Source organism: Nyctereutes procyonoides, unplaced genomic scaffold, assembly GCF_905146905.1.
Source record: "Nyctereutes procyonoides isolate TBG_1078 unplaced genomic scaffold, NYPRO_anot_genome, whole genome shotgun sequence".
Lineage (NCBI taxonomy): Eukaryota > Metazoa > Chordata > Mammalia > Carnivora > Canidae > Nyctereutes > Nyctereutes procyonoides.
The window spans coordinates 25,217,363-25,235,679 of record NW_026575049.1 but is presented as its reverse complement, the minus strand read 5'-3'; the positions used below and the strand labels follow the sequence as shown (position 1 = coordinate 25,235,679).

General features: G+C 38.2%; 1 protein-coding gene across 3 annotated transcripts in view; it reads left to right on the top strand.

Moving 5' to 3' along the window:
- The window catches only part of XPNPEP3 (X-prolyl aminopeptidase 3), a 73,250-nt gene that overhangs the window by 38,007 nt on the left and 16,926 nt on the right, over nucleotides 1–18,317 (top strand). For all 3 annotated transcript variants that reach the window (XM_055329289.1, XM_055329288.1, XM_055329291.1), the window contains exons 5-6: nucleotides 15,300–15,362; nucleotides 15,916–16,029. In XM_055329289.1, the coding sequence (XP_055185264.1) occupies nucleotides 15,300–15,362; nucleotides 15,916–16,029 (177 nt within the window). The remainder of the gene's footprint in view (nucleotides 1–15,299; nucleotides 15,363–15,915; nucleotides 16,030–18,317) is intronic.

Here is an 18,317-nt window from a genome sequence, read left to right as displayed (position 1 = left end):
TGAGGCTCTGTGTGTGTGTGTGTGTGTGTGTGTGTGTGTCTCATGAATAAATAAATTAAAAAAGAAAGAAAACTTCACCTTAAAAAAAAAAAAAGAAAACTAGAGACAGCTGAGGCTCTTCAGGGTATAGTTTTATTGAGCCCCCTATAGTCTACGGTTAGTGGCCTGATTCATCAGCTTTCCTTGTTGGCCACACTGGCCTATTTCAGTGAGTTTATGGACACTAAAATACTTGTATCTGACGTTTCCTCATTTAGGATAGTGATTTCTTACTGCCTTTCAGATATCCAATAATGTTTCCAATTTATTGTCTCAGGTTAATTCTACAGGCTCCCATCTTGCATGTCCGATGAGTACTAGATGAAGGGAGGATCCAAGCTACTCCTTTTTTTTATCACCTAGTAGGGGGAAGAATTTTTATTCAAACATTATATTCATATCAATTATACATTCAGGTAAGGGAGACATTACAGCATCCTTTTTTTATCATACATGCCAACTATTTTTTAAGATTTTATTTATTTATCTATTATTTATTTATTTATTTATTTATTTAAGAGCACAAGCAGGGGGGGAGAGAGAGGGAGCCCGACAGGGGGCTCAATTCCAGAACCCCAGAATCATGACCTGAACCAAAAGCAGACACTTAACCGACTGAGCCACCCAGGCACCCCTTTCATTCCAACTTCTAACCAGACTTTAATTTTCACTCTTTTCACAGTAGCATCCCCACAATACCTTGAAATGATTCTGTCATCCCTAAGGGGTTCATTTGCAGCCTTAGGCAATGCTGCATAATGTGTTCCTGTATTCAGTAGATCTAAAACAGTTTCTTCTCCACATCCAGCCATTCACTCACACATTTGTAAAATGTCTTGCGTTCTCTCCCAGAGATGACCCTGGCCTTCATAGCAATCTTCTTTTTCCATTATTATCTTTAAATTAAAAGCCTGTATTGTGACATCTGATAATTAGAATCTTTTTCTTTCTAAAGTCCTCTAAACTCAAATAAATTGAATATATCTGCCTTGGGATTTTTTATACCCTGAGAAGTTTGAGGACAGGCAGTTACCAATTCTCTGCCTAACTGTAAAATTATCAAAGCTTGGTAGCTTTCAGTTTCTTCTTTTTTATATCATTTTTAATTAACCATATAAAAACTGAATTTTTTTTGAAGATTTTATTATTCATGAGAGACACAGAGAGAGGCAGAGACACAGGCAGAGGGAGATGCAGGCTCCCCCAGGGAGCTCGATGTGGTACTCAATTCCAGGACCCCAGAATCATGATCTGAGCCAAAGGGAGACACTCGACCACTGAGCCACCCTGTCATCCCCAAAACTGAATTGTTTTAGGATCTGAATCGTTTACCCCCCTTCTTATTTTCTTTCCATTTGCTGTTTTCTTTTGTAAAATTTATATAGCATAAAGTTTAGTTTTTAAACCATTTTTAAGTATATGGCTCAGTAGCATTAAGTACATTCACATTGTTGTACAACCAGCACCATTATCTGTTTCCAGAACTTTTTCATCATCCCAAATAGAAACTCTGTTAACTATTAGACAATAACTTCACATTTTCCCTTCCCAGCCCCTGGTTTTGATGTTATATCAAAAACAATTATTACCAAATCCAAGGTCATGAAGCTTTTCCCCTGTGTTTTCCACTAAGAGTTTTAAAGTTTTAGCTCTAATGTTTTGGTCTTTGATTCATTTTTTAGTTAATTTTTTATGTGTTTCTTAGCAGAAACATGGGTAAATCTTCATGACCTTGGATTTGGCAATGGATCCTTATATATGATGCCAAAAGCAGTAGTAACAACAACAAAAAAATAAATTGGACTTCAACAAAATTTGTGCATCAAAAGACATTATCAAGAGAGTAAAAAGGTAATTTATGAATAAGAGAAATGTTTGCAGATCTCTACCTGATAACAATCTAACATCCAGAACATATAAAGAACTCTTAAAACCCAACAACAAAAAGATGAATGTCCAACTTTATTCTTTGTATGTCCTCTTTCTTGTTGGATTGTATTTCTCCTGTGAAGTCCTAAACTCATTTTTATCTTTTTATTATCCATAGGAGGAAGTTAATATTAAAGATCTGAAACTATCTTTTTACATCCTCCTAGAGTCTAACAACTATGTCATATATGAAGTCCTTTATTACAGTGTCAGTCATAACCTAAGTAAGGAGCATCCATCCCATAACGGTGTTCATTTCCTTTATCAGATAGTCAGTGTAGTTCTACCTGCATCCAGAGCATTTATGCAGCTTCAGGAGGCACTGACCATGTATATAACAAGGGAGAAACAGGGCAATTACCCTTCTATGTTGGGCCTCTCCCTTAATCCATTCTAGTAAACTATGGATTGTCACGTCAACCACATTGAGCCTCTAACAATTTCCCTCCTCTCAGCAGTATTTAAAGCCGAAGATACTGCTCCTTCATATAATTCTCAGGAGCCATCTTTAAAAAGAATTCATCAGTTTGTATCTAAATCTGCGCAGTGGCTCATTTCCTTCACTGAATAATCCCTTTCGTGATCTTTTATCCTCCATCATCAGTTTGCCCTACTTGAATTGGTTGTAGTGTGTCTCACAAGCTGTTTTATCAAAAATTAAAGTGGCCTGGGTTCCTTTGGTTGGAGCTCCACCTGCTGGCCATGAAAGTGAAACTTCTGAAGGAGAGTCCCATTGCTTTCAGCTAATACAAAGCAGCAAACACTACCACTAAATTTTTAACAGAACTGCCATTAATTTGCAATTCCCCTCCAGTCCATTTTACTACCTGATAAAGTAAAGTTCAGCTTTTGTCATTTCCTGATTCCACAGATTTCAAAGTCAGTGCTAATTCAAACCAAGGATGGCTTGTCAGTCACCCGAGCTCATAATGGCATTTTCATCATCTTTATCAGAATCATTCTTTTTCTTTCAAAGTAATGCTTTAACCATATACTTAAGAATAATTCAGATATGCTGGAACAACTGGATATCCACATGCAAAAGAACGATGTTGAATCCGTACCTTAGGAAACCCAGGCTGGCTCAGTGGTTGAACGTCTGCCTTCAGCTTAGGTCGTGATCCCAAGATCCTGGGATCAAGTCCCGCATCAGGCTCCCCGTGGGGATCCTGCTTCTTTCTCCCTCTGCCTATGTCTCTGCCTCTCTCCTTGTGTGTCTATCATGAATAAATAAAAGTCTTATAAAACAAAAACAAAAAAGAATCCCTACGTCATACCATGTACAAAAATTAACTCAAAATCAAAGACCTAAATGTAAGAGCTAAAACTGTAAAATTCTTAGCAGAAATGTAGATGTGAATCTTCATGACCTTGAATTTGGCAATGGATTCTTAGGTATGACACCAAAATAAGCAACATAAGAAAAATAGATAAATTGGACTTCATCAAAGTTAAAAACTAATGTGCATCAATCAACTGACATCAAAAAAGTGAAGGCAGCCTACAGAATAAGAGAAAATATTTGCAAGCCATATATACAATAAAGATCTAGTATCTGGAATATGTAAAGAACTCTTGCAACTCAAAAACAAAAAGATAACCCAGTAAAAAATGGGCAGAAGGGCTACCTGTGTTGTTCAATTGGTTAAGCATCTGCCTTCAGTTCAGGTCATGATCCCAGGGTCCTGGGATCGAGCCCTGAGTTGGGCTTCCTGCTCAGTGGGGAGCCTGCTTCTCCCTCCCCCAGCCTTCCCCACTGGTCATATGCTCTCCCTCTCTCTCTTTTCCTCAAATAAACAAATAATCTCTTTTAAAAAATGGGCAGAGTACTTAAATGGACGTTTTCTCCAAAGAAGATCTACAAATGATCAATAAGCAATGAAAAGATGCTTAATATCATTAGCTGTTATGAAAATGCAAATCAGGGCAGCCCCAGTGGTGCAGCGGTTTAGCGCTGCCTGCAGCCCGGGGTGTGATCCTGGAGACCCGGGATCGAGTCCCACATCAGGCTTCCTGCATGGAGCCTGCTTCTCCCCCTGCCTGTGTCTCTGCCTCTCTCTCGCTCTCTCTGAATGAATAAATAAATAAATCTTAAAAAAGAAAAAGAAAAAAGAAAATGCCAATCAAAACCAAAATGATATACTACTTCATACCCAGTAAGATGGTTATAATTTAAAAACAGGGATCCCTGGGTGGCGCAGCGGTTTGATGCCTGCCTTTGGCCCAGGGCGCGATCCTGGAGACCCGGGATCGAATCCCACATCGGGCTCCCGGTGCATGGAGCCTGCTTCTCCCTCTGTGTCTCTGCCTCTCTCTCTCTCTGTGACTATCATAAATAAATAAATTAAAAAAAAAAAAAACTAAAGAGGGGAGGATGGCAGTGGAATAGGAGAACCCTAGGCTCACTTCATCCCACAAATACAACTAGATAACTACTAAATCATCTTAAATACCCCAGAAATTGATCTGAAGACTGGCAGGAAGGACAAACTTCCCTAAAGATAAGGAAGAAGACACATTGGAGAAGGTAGGAAGTGTGGAGAAAATCAGATTGTGGTCTCTGGTGGGGAGAGAGCCACAGTCCTAGTAAAGGGCAAGAGACAAAGCTAATACACAAGGAAGCACACGGGGAAGACAAATCCCCTTAGCAATTGGCTTGGAAAGTGAGAGGGCCCAAATTTTGTGAGTTCTTGCAACCAGCAGGCTTAAAGCCTAGAGTTTGAAAACTCAGCATGTTTGGCTCCGAAGGAACTCAGAGGATATTGAGGCTGTTTTTGGAGAAAAAGCAGGGAAAACAACTTGTGGACATACACCATGGAAACAACTATCTGAAAAGGACCTGGGGCACACAGTGTGGGGGTTAGTTGCTCATCTGAAAGCATGTCCCAAAGAGGCAGCAGTCACAGAGAGATCCCTCTAGAACAAAGGAACTGGCAGGCTCCATTTCTCTCTCCTACCCTTCAGCATAAGCACTGGGCCACCTATGAGAATCAACACAGCGCCAACACTTACTACCTAACATGCTTATACCAAGCCCCACCCCCCAGCACTCTGGTGGAACAGCCTTTCCTAGTCTCACTTTTTCTTTTTCTCAGTCTCATTGGACCCTCTCCCCCAGAACAGTGGCCCAAACCCTTGTCAACACCATATCTACTGGCCAAGGAGTTTTGCAAGGCCTTGCTTCCAGTCGCAGCAGCAATAGGTCTCATTTCACAAGCAGACCAAAGCACACCAGTGGAAATGCACCACATTCAGGCCAGGGACCAGATCCTGCTCATAACAGGCAAAGAGAACCCCTATAGACAACTGGCATGAAGGATAAAGCAGCCAGGACACAATAGCAGGGTGCAAGCAGCACACATTGGAGATACTCCCAGAAGTGGCTGGCAATGGGGAACGGCACACTACACTGCAGGACATTATTGGACCTCTTCTTCATAAAATCATTACCCTCAACAACAAGAGATATACCTGACTCTCCTAACATACAGAAACAAGCAGAGACTTAAACAAAATGAAATAACAGAGGAATTTTCCTCAAATGAAAGAACAGGACAAGGCCATGGCCAGAGAGCTACACAAAAGAGATATAAATAACATGCTTGATGGAGAACTTAAAGCAATGATTATAAAGTTACTGGACTTGAGAAAAGAGTGGAAGACATCAGTGAGACCATTAACACAGAGGTAAGGGAATAACAGCAGAGATAAGGCCTCAGTAAATAAATGAGAAACATGCTTGATGGCATGAACAGCAGGCTGGAAGAAGCAGAGAAACAAATTAATGACCTAGAAAACAGAGTAATGGAAAGTAATCAAGATGAAGAAAAGAAAAAGAAATTATGCAAAATGAGAACAGACTTAGGGAACTCAGTGACTCTATCAAACATAACATGATAGGAATCCTAGAAGAAGAGAGAGAAAAGGGAACAGAGAATTTATTTGAAGAAATAATAGCTGAAAACTTTCCTAATCTGGGGAAGGAAGCGTACTGAGATCCAGGAGGTACAGAAAACCCCCAACAAAGTAAAAAAAAAAAAAAAAAAAAAAAAAAAAGATCCACACCAAGTCATACTGTAATTAAAAAATTAAAATGGCGAAATATAGGGGCACCTGGCTGACTCAGTTGATAGAGCTTGCAGATCTTGATCTCAGGTTTGTGAGTTTGAGCCCAATATTCGTGTGGAGGTTGTTTAAGTAAACTTGAAATAATAAATGAATAAATAGCAAAATACAGTGATTAAAAAATCTAGACAAAAGACAGTTATATATAAAGGAAACTCCATAAGGCTATCAGATTTTTCAGCAGAAACTTTCCAAGCCAGAAAGGAGTGGCATGATATATTCAAAGTGCTGAGGAAAAACCTGCAGTCAAGAATACTCTATTCAGTAAGGCTATCTTCAGAATAGAAGGAAAAATAAGAGTTTTCCAGACCAACAAAAACTAAAGGAACTCATGACTAATAAACCAGCCCTGCAAGAAATATTAAAGGGGACTCTGAATAGAAAGACCAAAAATGACAGTATGAAGGTAAGAAACCCAAAAGTGGTAAAAATGAATATTTTTGTTAAAAATCAGCCAAGGAACTCACAAAATAAAAAGATGTCAAATATGACACAATATACCTAAAACATGGGGGGAGGGGAAGAAGAGTAAAGAATGGGTTGAAACTTAAATGACCATCAACTTAATATAGACTGCTATATGCAGAAAATGTTATATACAAACTTAATGGTAACCACTAATAGATATACAAAGAATAAAGAGAAAGAAATCCAAATATATCACCAAAGTAAACCAGCAAACCACAAGAGAGAGAGACAAGAAAGGATCAGAGAAAATCTTCAGAAACAATCACAAAATAAGTAATAAAATAGCAATAATTACATATCTATGAATACTTTGAAGTAGATGGACTAAACACTCCAATCAGGAGACATAGGATGACAAAATGCGTTTAAAAAAATAAAAAAAGACCCCATCTATATCTACAGTCTACAGACTACAGACCATCTGTAGTGTATAGAGACTCACTTTAGACCTAAAGACACCTGCATATTGGAAGTAAGGGGATGGAGAAACATTTATCATGCAAATGGATGTAAAAGGAAAGCCAGAGTAGGGGCGCCTGGGTGTCTTGGTTAAGCATCTACCTTCAACGCAGATCATGATTCTGTGGTTCTGGGATTGAGCCCCACCTCAGGGTCCCTACTCAGTGGGGAACCTGCTTTTCCCTCCCTCTCTCACTCCCCCTGCTGTGTGCTCGCTCTCTCTCTCTCTCTCTCTCTCTCTCCTGCTCTCTCTAAAATAAATAAAATCTTTAAAAAAAAAAAAAGGAAAGCCAGAGTAGCAATACTTATATCAGACAAAATAGACTTTAATACACCATTCTCTTACACTATACACAAAGATAAACTCAAAATGGTTGAAAGATGTAAATGTGAGACAAGAATCCATCAAAATTCTAAAGGAGAATACAGGCAACAACCTTTTTGAACTTGGCCACAGTAACTTCTTGCAAGACACATCTATGAAGGCAAAGGAAACAAAAGCAAAAATGAACTCTTGGGACTTAATCAGGATAAAAACTTCTGCACAGCAAAAGAAACAGTTAACAAAACTAAAAGACAACCTACCGAATGGGAAAAGATACTTGCAAATGACCTATCAGATAAAGGGCTAGTATCCAAGATCTATAAAGAACTTTTTTTTTTTTAATTTTTTTTTTAATTTTTATTTATTTATGATAGTCACAGAGAGAGAGAGAGAGAGGCAGAGACACAGGCAGAGGGAGAAGCAGGCTCCATGCACCGGGAGCCTGACGTGGGATTCGATCCCGGGTCTCCAGGATCGCGCCCTGGGCCAAAGGCAGGCGCCAAACCGCTGCGCCACCCAGGGATCCCTATAAAGAACTTATTAAACTCAACACCCAAGAAACAAAAAATCCAATCATGAGATGGGCAGAAGACATGAACAGAAATTTCACCAAAGAAGACATACACATGGCCAACAAGCACATGAGAAAATGCTCTGCATCATTTGCCATCAGGGAAATACAAATCAAAACCGTAGTAAGATACCACCTCACACTAGTGAGAATGGCAAAAATTAACAAGACAGGAAACAACAAATGTTGGAAAGGATGTGGAGAAGGGCGAACCCTCTTGCACCGTTGGAATGCAAATTGGTGCAGCCACTCTGGAAAACAGTGTGGAAGTTCCTCAAAAAGTTAAAAATAGAGCTACCCTATGACCCAGCAGTTGCACCACTGGGTATTTACCCCAAAGATACAGATGTTCATAGCAGCAATGTCCACAATAGCCAAACTATGGAAGGAGCCACGATATCCTTCAACAGATGAATGGATAAAGAAGATACACACACACACACACCACACACACCACACACACACACACACACACACTGAAATATTACTCAGCCATCAAAAAGGATGAATACCCACCATTTGCTTTGATGTGGATGGAACTGGAGAGTATTAATGCTGAGTGAAGTAAGTCAATTCGAGAAGGACAATCATATGGTTTCACTCATATGGGGAGTATAAGAAATAGTGAAAGGGATTATAAGGGGAAGGGAACTGAGTGGGAAAAATTAGAGGGAGACATACCATGACAGACTCCAAACTCTGGGAAATAAACAAAGGGTTGCAGAAGGGGAGGTGGGCACTGAGGAGGGCACTTGATGGGATGAACACTGGGTGTTATACTACATATTGGTAAATCGAACTTCAATAAAAACAAGTGAAAAAAAAAAACAGACTACAACAAGAGACAAAAAGGACACTATATAATAAGGGAACAATCCAACAAGAAGATATAATAATTTTAGGTATTTATACACCCAACGTGGAAGCACCCAAATACATAAAACAGTTAATAACAAACATGAAGTAATCAATAATACAATAAGAGTAGGGGATTATAACAGCCTTACATCAATGGACAGATGGTCTAAACAGAAAATCAACAAGGAAACAATGACTTTGAATGACATAGTGGACAGATGGATTTTATAGATCTATTCAGAACATTCCATCCTAAGAAGAATACACATTCTTTTCAAGTGCACATGGAATATTCTTCAGAATAGATCACGTTAGGTCACAAACCTCAACAAATTCCAAAAGATTGAAGTTATACCAAGCATATTTTCTGATCACAGCACTATGAAACTAGAAGTCAACCAACAAGAAAAAATCTAGAAAGACCACAAATACATAGGAGTTAAATAACATGCTACTCAGCAGTGAATGGGTCAGCCAGGAGAAAAAAAAAGGAAATTTTAAAAAGTACATGGAACCAAATGAAAATGAGACCACAATATTTTAATGCAGCAAGTGGATGCAGTAAAACCAGTCCTAAAAGGGAATTTTATAGCAATAGAGGCCTACCTCAAGAAGCAGGAAAAACCTCAAATAAACAACCTAACCTTACTCCTAAAGGAGCTAGAAGAAAAACAAAAAATGAAGCCTAACACCAGCAAAAGGAAGGAACTAATAAAGATGAGATCAGAAATAAATACTATAGAAACTAAAAAAACAGAAGAACAGATCAATAATACCAGGAACTGGTTGTTTGAAAAAAAAAATCAATAAAATTGATAAACCTCTAGCCAGACTCCAAGAAAAAAAAGAGAAAGGGCCCAGATAAAAGAAATCACAAATGAAAGAGGAGAAATAGCAAACACCACAGAAAATAAACAACTGTAAGAGACTATTATGAAAAACGGTATGCCAACAAATTGTACAACGTAGAAGAAATGGATAAATTCCTAGAAACATAACCTACCAAAACAAATAGGAAGAAATAGAAAATTTGAACAAACACATTACCAGCAAAGAAATTGAATCAGTACTCAAAAAACTTCCAACAAACAAAAGTTCAGGACCAAATGGCTTCACAGGTAAATTCTAGCAAACATTTTAGAAAACTAATGCCTGGGACGCCTGGGTGCCCCAGTGGTTGAGCGTCTGCCTTCAGCTCAGGATGTGATCCCAGAGTCCCAGGATTGAGTCCCACATCGGGCTCCCTGCATGGAACCTGCTTCTCCTCCCTCTGCCTGTGTCTCTGCCTCTCTCTCTCTCTCTCTCTCTCTCTCTCTCATAAAAAATCTAAAAACTAAAAAAAAAAAAAAAAAAAAAAGTTAATGCCTGTTCTCAAACTATTCCGAAAAATAGAAAAGGAAGGTAAACTTCCAGATTTATTGTATGAGGCCATCCTTACCCTGATGGGGGGTAAGATAAAGACCCAAATAAAAAAGAACTATAAGCCAATATCTGTGATGAACATAGATGCAAATGTTGTCAACAAAGTACTAGCACAGCAAATGTAGCAATACATTTAAAAAGTCATCCACAATCAAGTGGGATTTTTTTCCTGGGTTGCAAGGGTGGTTCGATATTCACAAATCAATCAACGTGATATATCCTATCAGTAAGAACCATATGATCATTTCAATAGAAGCAGAAAAAGCATTTGACAAAGTGCAACATTGATCCATGGTAAAAACCCTCAAGAAAGTAAATTTAGAGGGAACATAACATAATAAAGATCGTATGTGAAAAATCCACAGCTAACATCATTCTCAGTGGGAAGAAATCGATCCTTTCCCCAAGGCTAGGATCAAGACAAGGATGTCCCCACTCAGTACTTTTATTCAACGTAGGACTAAAGTCCTAGCCAGAGCAGTCAGACAACAAAAAGCAATAAAAGGTATCCAAATTGGTAAGGAAGAGATAAAATTTTCACTATTTGCAGATGACATTATACTATTTGTAGAGAACCTGAAAAACTACCAAAAAACTGCAAGAACTGATAAATTCAGTAAAGTTGCAGGATACAGAATCAATCTACAGAAAACTTGTATTTCTATGCACCAATAATGAAGCAACAGAAAAAGAAATTAAGAAAACAATCCCATTTACAATTGCCCCAAAAAGAATAAGATACCTGGGAATAAACCTAACCAAAGAAATGAAAGACCTGTACTCTGAAAACTGGTAAAACACTGATGAAAGAAATCGAAGGTGACACAAAGAAATGGAAAGACAGTCCATTCTCATTGTTTGGAAGAACAAATAGTATTAAAATGCCTATACTACCCAAAGCAGTCTACACATTTAATGCAATCCCTATCACAATACCAACAGCATTTTTCACAGAACTAGAACAAACCTAAAATTTGTATAGAATCACAAAAGACCCTGAATAACCAAAGCAGTCTTTAAAAAAGCAAAGCTAGGGATCCCTGGGTGGCGCAGCGGTTTGGCGCCTGCCTTTGGCCCAGGGCACGATCCTGGGGACCCAGGATCGAATCCCACATCGGGCTCCCGGTGCATGGAGCCTGCTTCTACCTCTGCCTGTGTCTCTGCGCCCCTCTCTCTCTCTCTCTCTCTCTCTCTCTCTCTGTGACTATCATAAATAAATAAAAATTAACAAAAAAAATGTTTAAAAATAAATAAAAAATAAATAAAGCAAAGCTAGAGGTACCACAGTTCTGCACTGTGATATCAAGTTATTTCAAAGCTGTAGTCATCAAAACAGTATTGTACTGGCACAAAAACAGACTCATAAATCAGTGGAACACAATAGAGAGCCCAGGGACACTGGGTGGCTCAGCAGTTGAGGATCTGCCTTCAGCTCAGGGTGTGATCCCAGGGTCCTGGGATCGAGTCACATATTGGGCCCCCTGCAGGAAGCTAGCTTCTCTCTCTGCCTATGTCTCTGCCTCTCTCTGTGTGTCTTTCATGAATAAATAAATAAAATCTTTAAAAAAAAAAAGAAAAAGAATAGAGAGCCCAGAAATAAACCCATGCTTATATGGTCAATTAATCTTGACAAAGCAAGAAAGAATATCCAATGGGGAAAAGACAGTCTCTTGAATAAAATCTTGCTGGGAGAACTAGATAACAACATACAAAAGAATGAAGCTGGACCATTTTCTTACACCATACACAAAAATAAAATAGATTAAAGACCTAAATGGAAAAAAAAAAAGACCTAAATGTAAGACCTGAAATCATAAAAATACTTGAGGAAAGCACACGCAGCAATTTCTCTGACATTGGCCATAGCTACTTTTTTCTAAATAGGTCTCTTTTGGGGCACCTGGGTGGCTCAGTTGGTTAAGTGTCTCTTGATTTTGGCTGGGGTCATGATCTCAGGGTCGTGAAATCAAGCTTCATGTTGGGCTCCACACTGGGCTTGGAGCCTGCTTAAGATTCTCTCTCTTCCTCTGCCAAACAACACCCCAAAACCTAATAATCTAGTTTTTAAAATGGCAGAAGACATGGGCAGACATTTCTGTAAAGATGCTCATCATTGCTTATCAGGGAAATACAAATCAGATCATAATGAGATACCACCTCACGCCTGTCAGAATGGCTAAAATAAAAAAACACAAGAAACACCTAGTATTGGCAAGGATGTGAAGAAAAATGAACCCTGTACACTATTGGTAGGAATGCAAAACTGGTGCATCCATTATGGAAAAAAGAGAGTTTCCTCAAAACGTTGAAAGTAGAACTGCTCTGTGATCCAGTAATTGCACACTGGGTATTTGCCCAAAGAATACAAAAACACTAATTCTTTTTTTTTTTTAAGATTTTATTTATTCATTCATAAGAGACACACAGAGAGAGAGATTGAGAGGCAGAGACACAGGCAGAGGGAGAAACAGGCTTCCTGTAGGGAGCCTAACATGGTACTCAATCCTAGGTCTCCAGGATCAGGCCCCAGGCTGAAGGTGGCACTAAACCGCTGAGCCATCTGGGCTGCCCCAAAAACACTAATTCAAAGGGATATGTACACCCCTATGTTTATAGCCAGATTATTTACGATAGCCAAGGTAGTGAAGCAACCCAAGTGCCCATCGATTGATGAGTGGATAAAGAAGAGGAGGATGGATAGATAGATAGATAGATAGATAGATAGATAGATAGATAGGTAAAATGGAATATTAACCATTAAGAAATGAAATCTTACATTTATAATAACATAATGGAGTTAATTGGTATAATACTAAGTGAAATAAGAGAAAGATACCATATGATTTCACTCATGTGGAATTTAAGAAACAAATGAGCAAAGGGGAAAAAAGAGAGACAACCAAGAAACAGACTTCAACTATAGAGAACAAACTGATGGTTACCAGAGGGCTGGTGAGTTGGGGGTGGGGGGATGAGTGAAATAGGTGATTAAGGAGTGCATTAATGATGAGCACTGGGTGATTAAAATGTAAAAATAAATTTAAAAAATTAAAACACACACAAAATAACAAATGTTGGTAAGGAAGTGGGAAAGTTGGAACCTTTCACATTACCAGTGTGACTGTGGAATGGTTCAACCACTGTGGAATAACTTGGAGGTTTCTGAAGAACTCAAACATAGAATTGTCTTGTGACCTAGCAACTCTGCTCCTAGGTATATACTCAGAAGAACTAAAAAAGGTACTGAAACAGATACTTGTACACAAATGTTCACAGAAGCAGTGTTCACAATAGCCAAAAGATGCAAACAACCCATGTATCCAGTTGGTAGATGAACACATAAAAGTTTGTGTGTGTGTGTGTGTGTGTGTGTGTGTGCGCGCATGCACAAAATTTTTCTGTGCTATTTACTTACCAGAGTTTTGAAAGGAAATAATAAAAAGACAAAGGTGCAGGTAAGAGTCAAAAAAAAGAAAGTTCCCTCTTTTTATTGAGTGAGCCTCAGCAAAAATACCACACATTTTCCTTTTTTTTTTTTTTTGCTTTAGTTTCATGCTACAAATGTAGCACTAACAAGTTATTCATCAACATTTGTACATGTATATAGATAAATATCCTTCAACTTTCATTGTAATTGCTAATTCATTCAGAAGATATTTATTATTTACTATGTTGCCAGGTACTGTTCTAGATTCTAGAGACCAAGTGGTGAGCAACACAGACTTGCCATGTGACCCTGTCCTCAGTGTACATTCTAGTTGAGGAGAGACAGTAAACAAACATGCTGTATAGTCAGCTGGAATTAAATGCTGTGCAGAAAAACAAAGCAGTGGAAGGGGATGAAGTGTGGTAGAAGTGCTGCTTTAAGTAGGTGGTCAGAAAGGCATCTATCAGGGTGAAACATTTGAGGAAGGATCAGAATGAGAACAGGAGCAAGCCATGCAGCTACTTGCATGACTAGCTCACTTGCTTTCCCTCTCTATGGTGATGTCATTGACTCATATTTGTAAATGTTATTAAAAACATTCCTTCCCATGTTGCCTTCACTCTTAAAACAATTCTAGAGAACTTCCTTTCTAGTGGTGGTATTATTGTATAGTCCTATACATGTGCAACTGACTTGTTTTTATCCCACAGATGTGGGAAATATAGCTGATGGCTTTCCTTTCCACACTGGGTGCCAGAAAACTTAAATTTGCAGCCCATCCATAGTGCTATAGTAATCATGAAGGTCATTATGGTATGCATTATTAGTTTTTTGAGCTCCATTCCACTTAAGGCTTGCCTTTCTTTAACTCTGCCATAAATTTATGCTATCTTGTTGTATTTTGTGCATATTAATCAAAATCTTTTTTGATGCCTGGGTGTCTCAGTGGTTGAATATCTGCCTTCGGCTCAGGGAGTAATCCTGGGGTCCTGGGATCAAGTCCCATATCGGGCTCCCTGCATGGAGCCTGCTTCTTCCTGTGCCTGCATCTGTGCCTCTGTCTCTGTGTCTCTCATGAAAATAAATAAAATCTTTAAAAAAAATCTATTTTTTTGGAATAAGGTACACTGGTGAATTATAAACATATATGTTCATTAAAACACACACACACACCATATAGTATTTATACGATAGGTCACTGATTCTGAACTTGGGGCAGTTTTGTTCTTTGGAGAATATTTGGCAATATCTGATTATCACAGTTGGGAAGTGCTGTTGGCACCCTACAAAGAGTTATCTAGTCCAAAATGTCAAAATTGCTGAGGTTGGGAAACCTTAAAATAGACTGGACCATTCAATCCATAATTTCATACGTTTCTAGACTGTTTTGTAACATAAATGACAAATGTATTCCCTTGTAACTTACTCTAGCATACCAGTGTATATTCTGAGTGTGATCGTTGGGTCACCCTTCCACTAAATCTGTCATCAGTCAAATAGTCCTGAAAGCAATAGTTTCCTCTTCAGAATCTGTTTCATCGTACCCACAAAATCACAACTTCAGATTAACAAAATTGGGGAGAATGGTGCTTTTCATTTGAGCTCCAGTATTTTTGAATGTTTTAAGTCAGCAACATAGTTAAAATGACTCTGTTCACCCTCCATTCTGTTTACAGGCTTTCATAGAGACCATGTTTGCCAGTAAAGCTCCTGTGGAAGAGGGCTTTCTTTACGCTAAGGTGAGCTTTAAAACATTGGAAAGGTTTTGTTGGAAGCAAAAATAGTAAAGTAATTTCATTGATTTGTAGATGGCACCCAGTTGGCTTTCATGTAAGTGACCTCAGTGGAAAGGATTTGGTTCTTCAGTGTTGCTGATAATTTATTAGATGTGTCTGAAATATGCAGAGCTACAATTAAAATTAATATCACATAGCTGTTGTAAAAAATGCAAGCATATTCCAGTGTTTAAGTAAGAATAAAAAACACGAACTTAACTATATCTCTGTACTCGGCCTTGATCGTAGGTTTTCAATATTCTCTTCTGGACTTAATTTGAAAATTGTAGGAAATTTAGAGCACTCAGAGGAACAGAACAGACTTAATAATAAGGTCAAATAACAGGATTGGCAGGGAATAAAAAATAACCTGGAATTGCAGCACAGTAAGTTTGGTTAGATTTGATAACTTGTTTTCCAGTAATGATGGGAAAGAAGTACTTAAATGGAGAGAGCCTGTGCTGGCACAGCCCTGAGGAAATCCTATCTTCAGTCATGCTTGGCTCTTGTTTTTCAGTTTGAATTTGAATGCCGGGCCCGTGGTGCAGACATCTTGGCCTACCCGCCTGTAGTCGCTGGAGGTAATCGGTCAAACACTTTGCACTATGTGAAGAATAATCAGCTCATCAAGGTATACGAGATGCCCTTCAGTGCCACTTCCTATGATGCCACTTCTAAAGCACTTTATTATAAAATGATTTTACATACATTATCTCATTCGATCCTCCCATTGGCACTGTGAGATAGGAGCAATTATTAACATGCCTGTTCAACAGATGAGGAAAATAAACTTTAAAAATTATGCAACTCATTAGGGCAGAGCTGAGAATTCTACCCTAAAGCCTCTGCTCATTTTTTTTTCTGCTCATTTTTTTTTTTTTAAGATTTTATCCATTTATTCGTGAGAGACACAGAGAGAGGCAGAAACATAGGCAGAGGGAGAAGAAGCAGGCTCCCTGCAGGACCCTGACATGAGACTCGATCCCGGAATTCCGGGATCACATCCTGAGCCAAAGGCAGACTGCAACCGCTGAATCCCTCTGCTCATATATTTTAATAACACTCCTTCTCAGAGGACTTGGGCAACAGCAGGCCATGCATATGAGCAGACAGATTTTGGTAGTACCTTATTGTTTTCTCTCCAAGTATCTATACAAGTAAAGAATTATATATGCCTTTATTAAGCCCACTTTTTTAAAGATGGGGAGAGGGTTTGTTTGTTTTTTGGAGCCCAACACAGGGCTTAAACTCGTGAGCCCAACACAGGGCTTAAACTCGTGACCATGAGATCAAGACCTGGGCTGAGATCAAGAGTCAGACGCTTAACTGACTGAGCCACTCAGGCACCCCAAAGTTCACTTTTAATTATCTGTTTTCATTTTCAGTAATTTCAGAAGTATAAATATTAACAAACATATAAATTATACAACATATTTTTTAAATGAACATGAACTGATCCCTTATTGAAGAGCTAGAACATTACCAGTTTCATGCATCTACTTCTATGTCTTTATGCTCTGCTATCCTATTGCCTCCCTCCCAGAGATAACTAATTGGTTATCCTAAATTTTTCTTTGTCGTTGCCTTGATTTTTTTAAGTAGTTGTATGACATATACATGATTCCCAAAACAATATTAATTAGTTCTGCTTGTTTGTAAACTATGTAAAAATTAAGTACTGCTATATGTAGTTTTTTGGGACTTTTTAAATTTGTAAATGTGATAAAACAATAGATTTTTTCCCCAAGTATTTGTATTTGTTTATATTCCTACTGTTGATATGTAATTTTGTTGACTACACCCTCTCTATCCCTTGATGTTATCAGACTTCTTCATTTCTGCCATTCTAATTGGTATAAAACAGTATCTCATTGTGGTCTTAATTTCCATTACCTTAATTACTAGTGAAACTAAGCATCTTTTTTATCTTTAGTATTATTAGTTTCAACTTGCTGATGTGTTGTTTAGCATATTCTGATCTGTGTTCATGAGTGAGATTGGTTTATTTTTCTCATACTTTTCTGATTTTCATATCAAGACCAGGAAAAATTAAGAGTCCTGGGATCAAGCCCCATATCCAGCTCCCTACTTGGCAGGGAGTCTGCTTCTCCCTCTGCTCTTACCTCTCTCCCTACTTGTGGTCTCTCTCTTGCTCACTCTTTCTCTCAAATAAATAAGTAAAATCTTTAAAAAAAAAAAAAGTAAGCATACATTTACCCTGTGCACCAGTAATTCCATTTATAACCATTTTTCAGGAAAAATTAAAACATAGATCCACAAAATGCCTTGTACAATAATGTCCATAGCAGGTTCACTCCTAATAGGCCAGGCATCCATCACCAGGATATTAGATAAGGAAATTGCCATGTGGTGTATTCTTCAAATAAAAAGGAACAAACCACTGCACTACCAACCAGTGATCTCAAAACCATTATGCTGAGTGAATAAACCAGACACAAAAAATTATAAATTATGTGATACCATCTACATGAAGTTCTAAAATGGGCAAAACTAATCTATGTTTATAGAAATCAGATTAGTGGTTGCTTCTCATAGGAATATTGGCTGGGAAGGGGCCTGATGGCATGGTTACATGGGTGTATACATATGACAATACTAACTTAACTCTATGTTCTTAAGTTCTATGTTTCACTGTGCATACATTAAATCTCAAAAACTTTGGCTAAAAAAAGAAATCTTGCCAGAGGTTTGCTGAGTTTTATTTTTCTTGTAAAACCAACTTTTCACATCATTAATGGTATTTTGTTTATTATTCCATTACACTGGGCCCTTGTCTTTATTAATTTCACCTTTCTACTTTTTGTTTATTCTCTTGTTCTTTTTCTGGCTTCTTAAATTAGATGCTAAACTCATTAATTTTCAACCTTCTTTTTTTATTATAAATGTCTGAGGATAAAT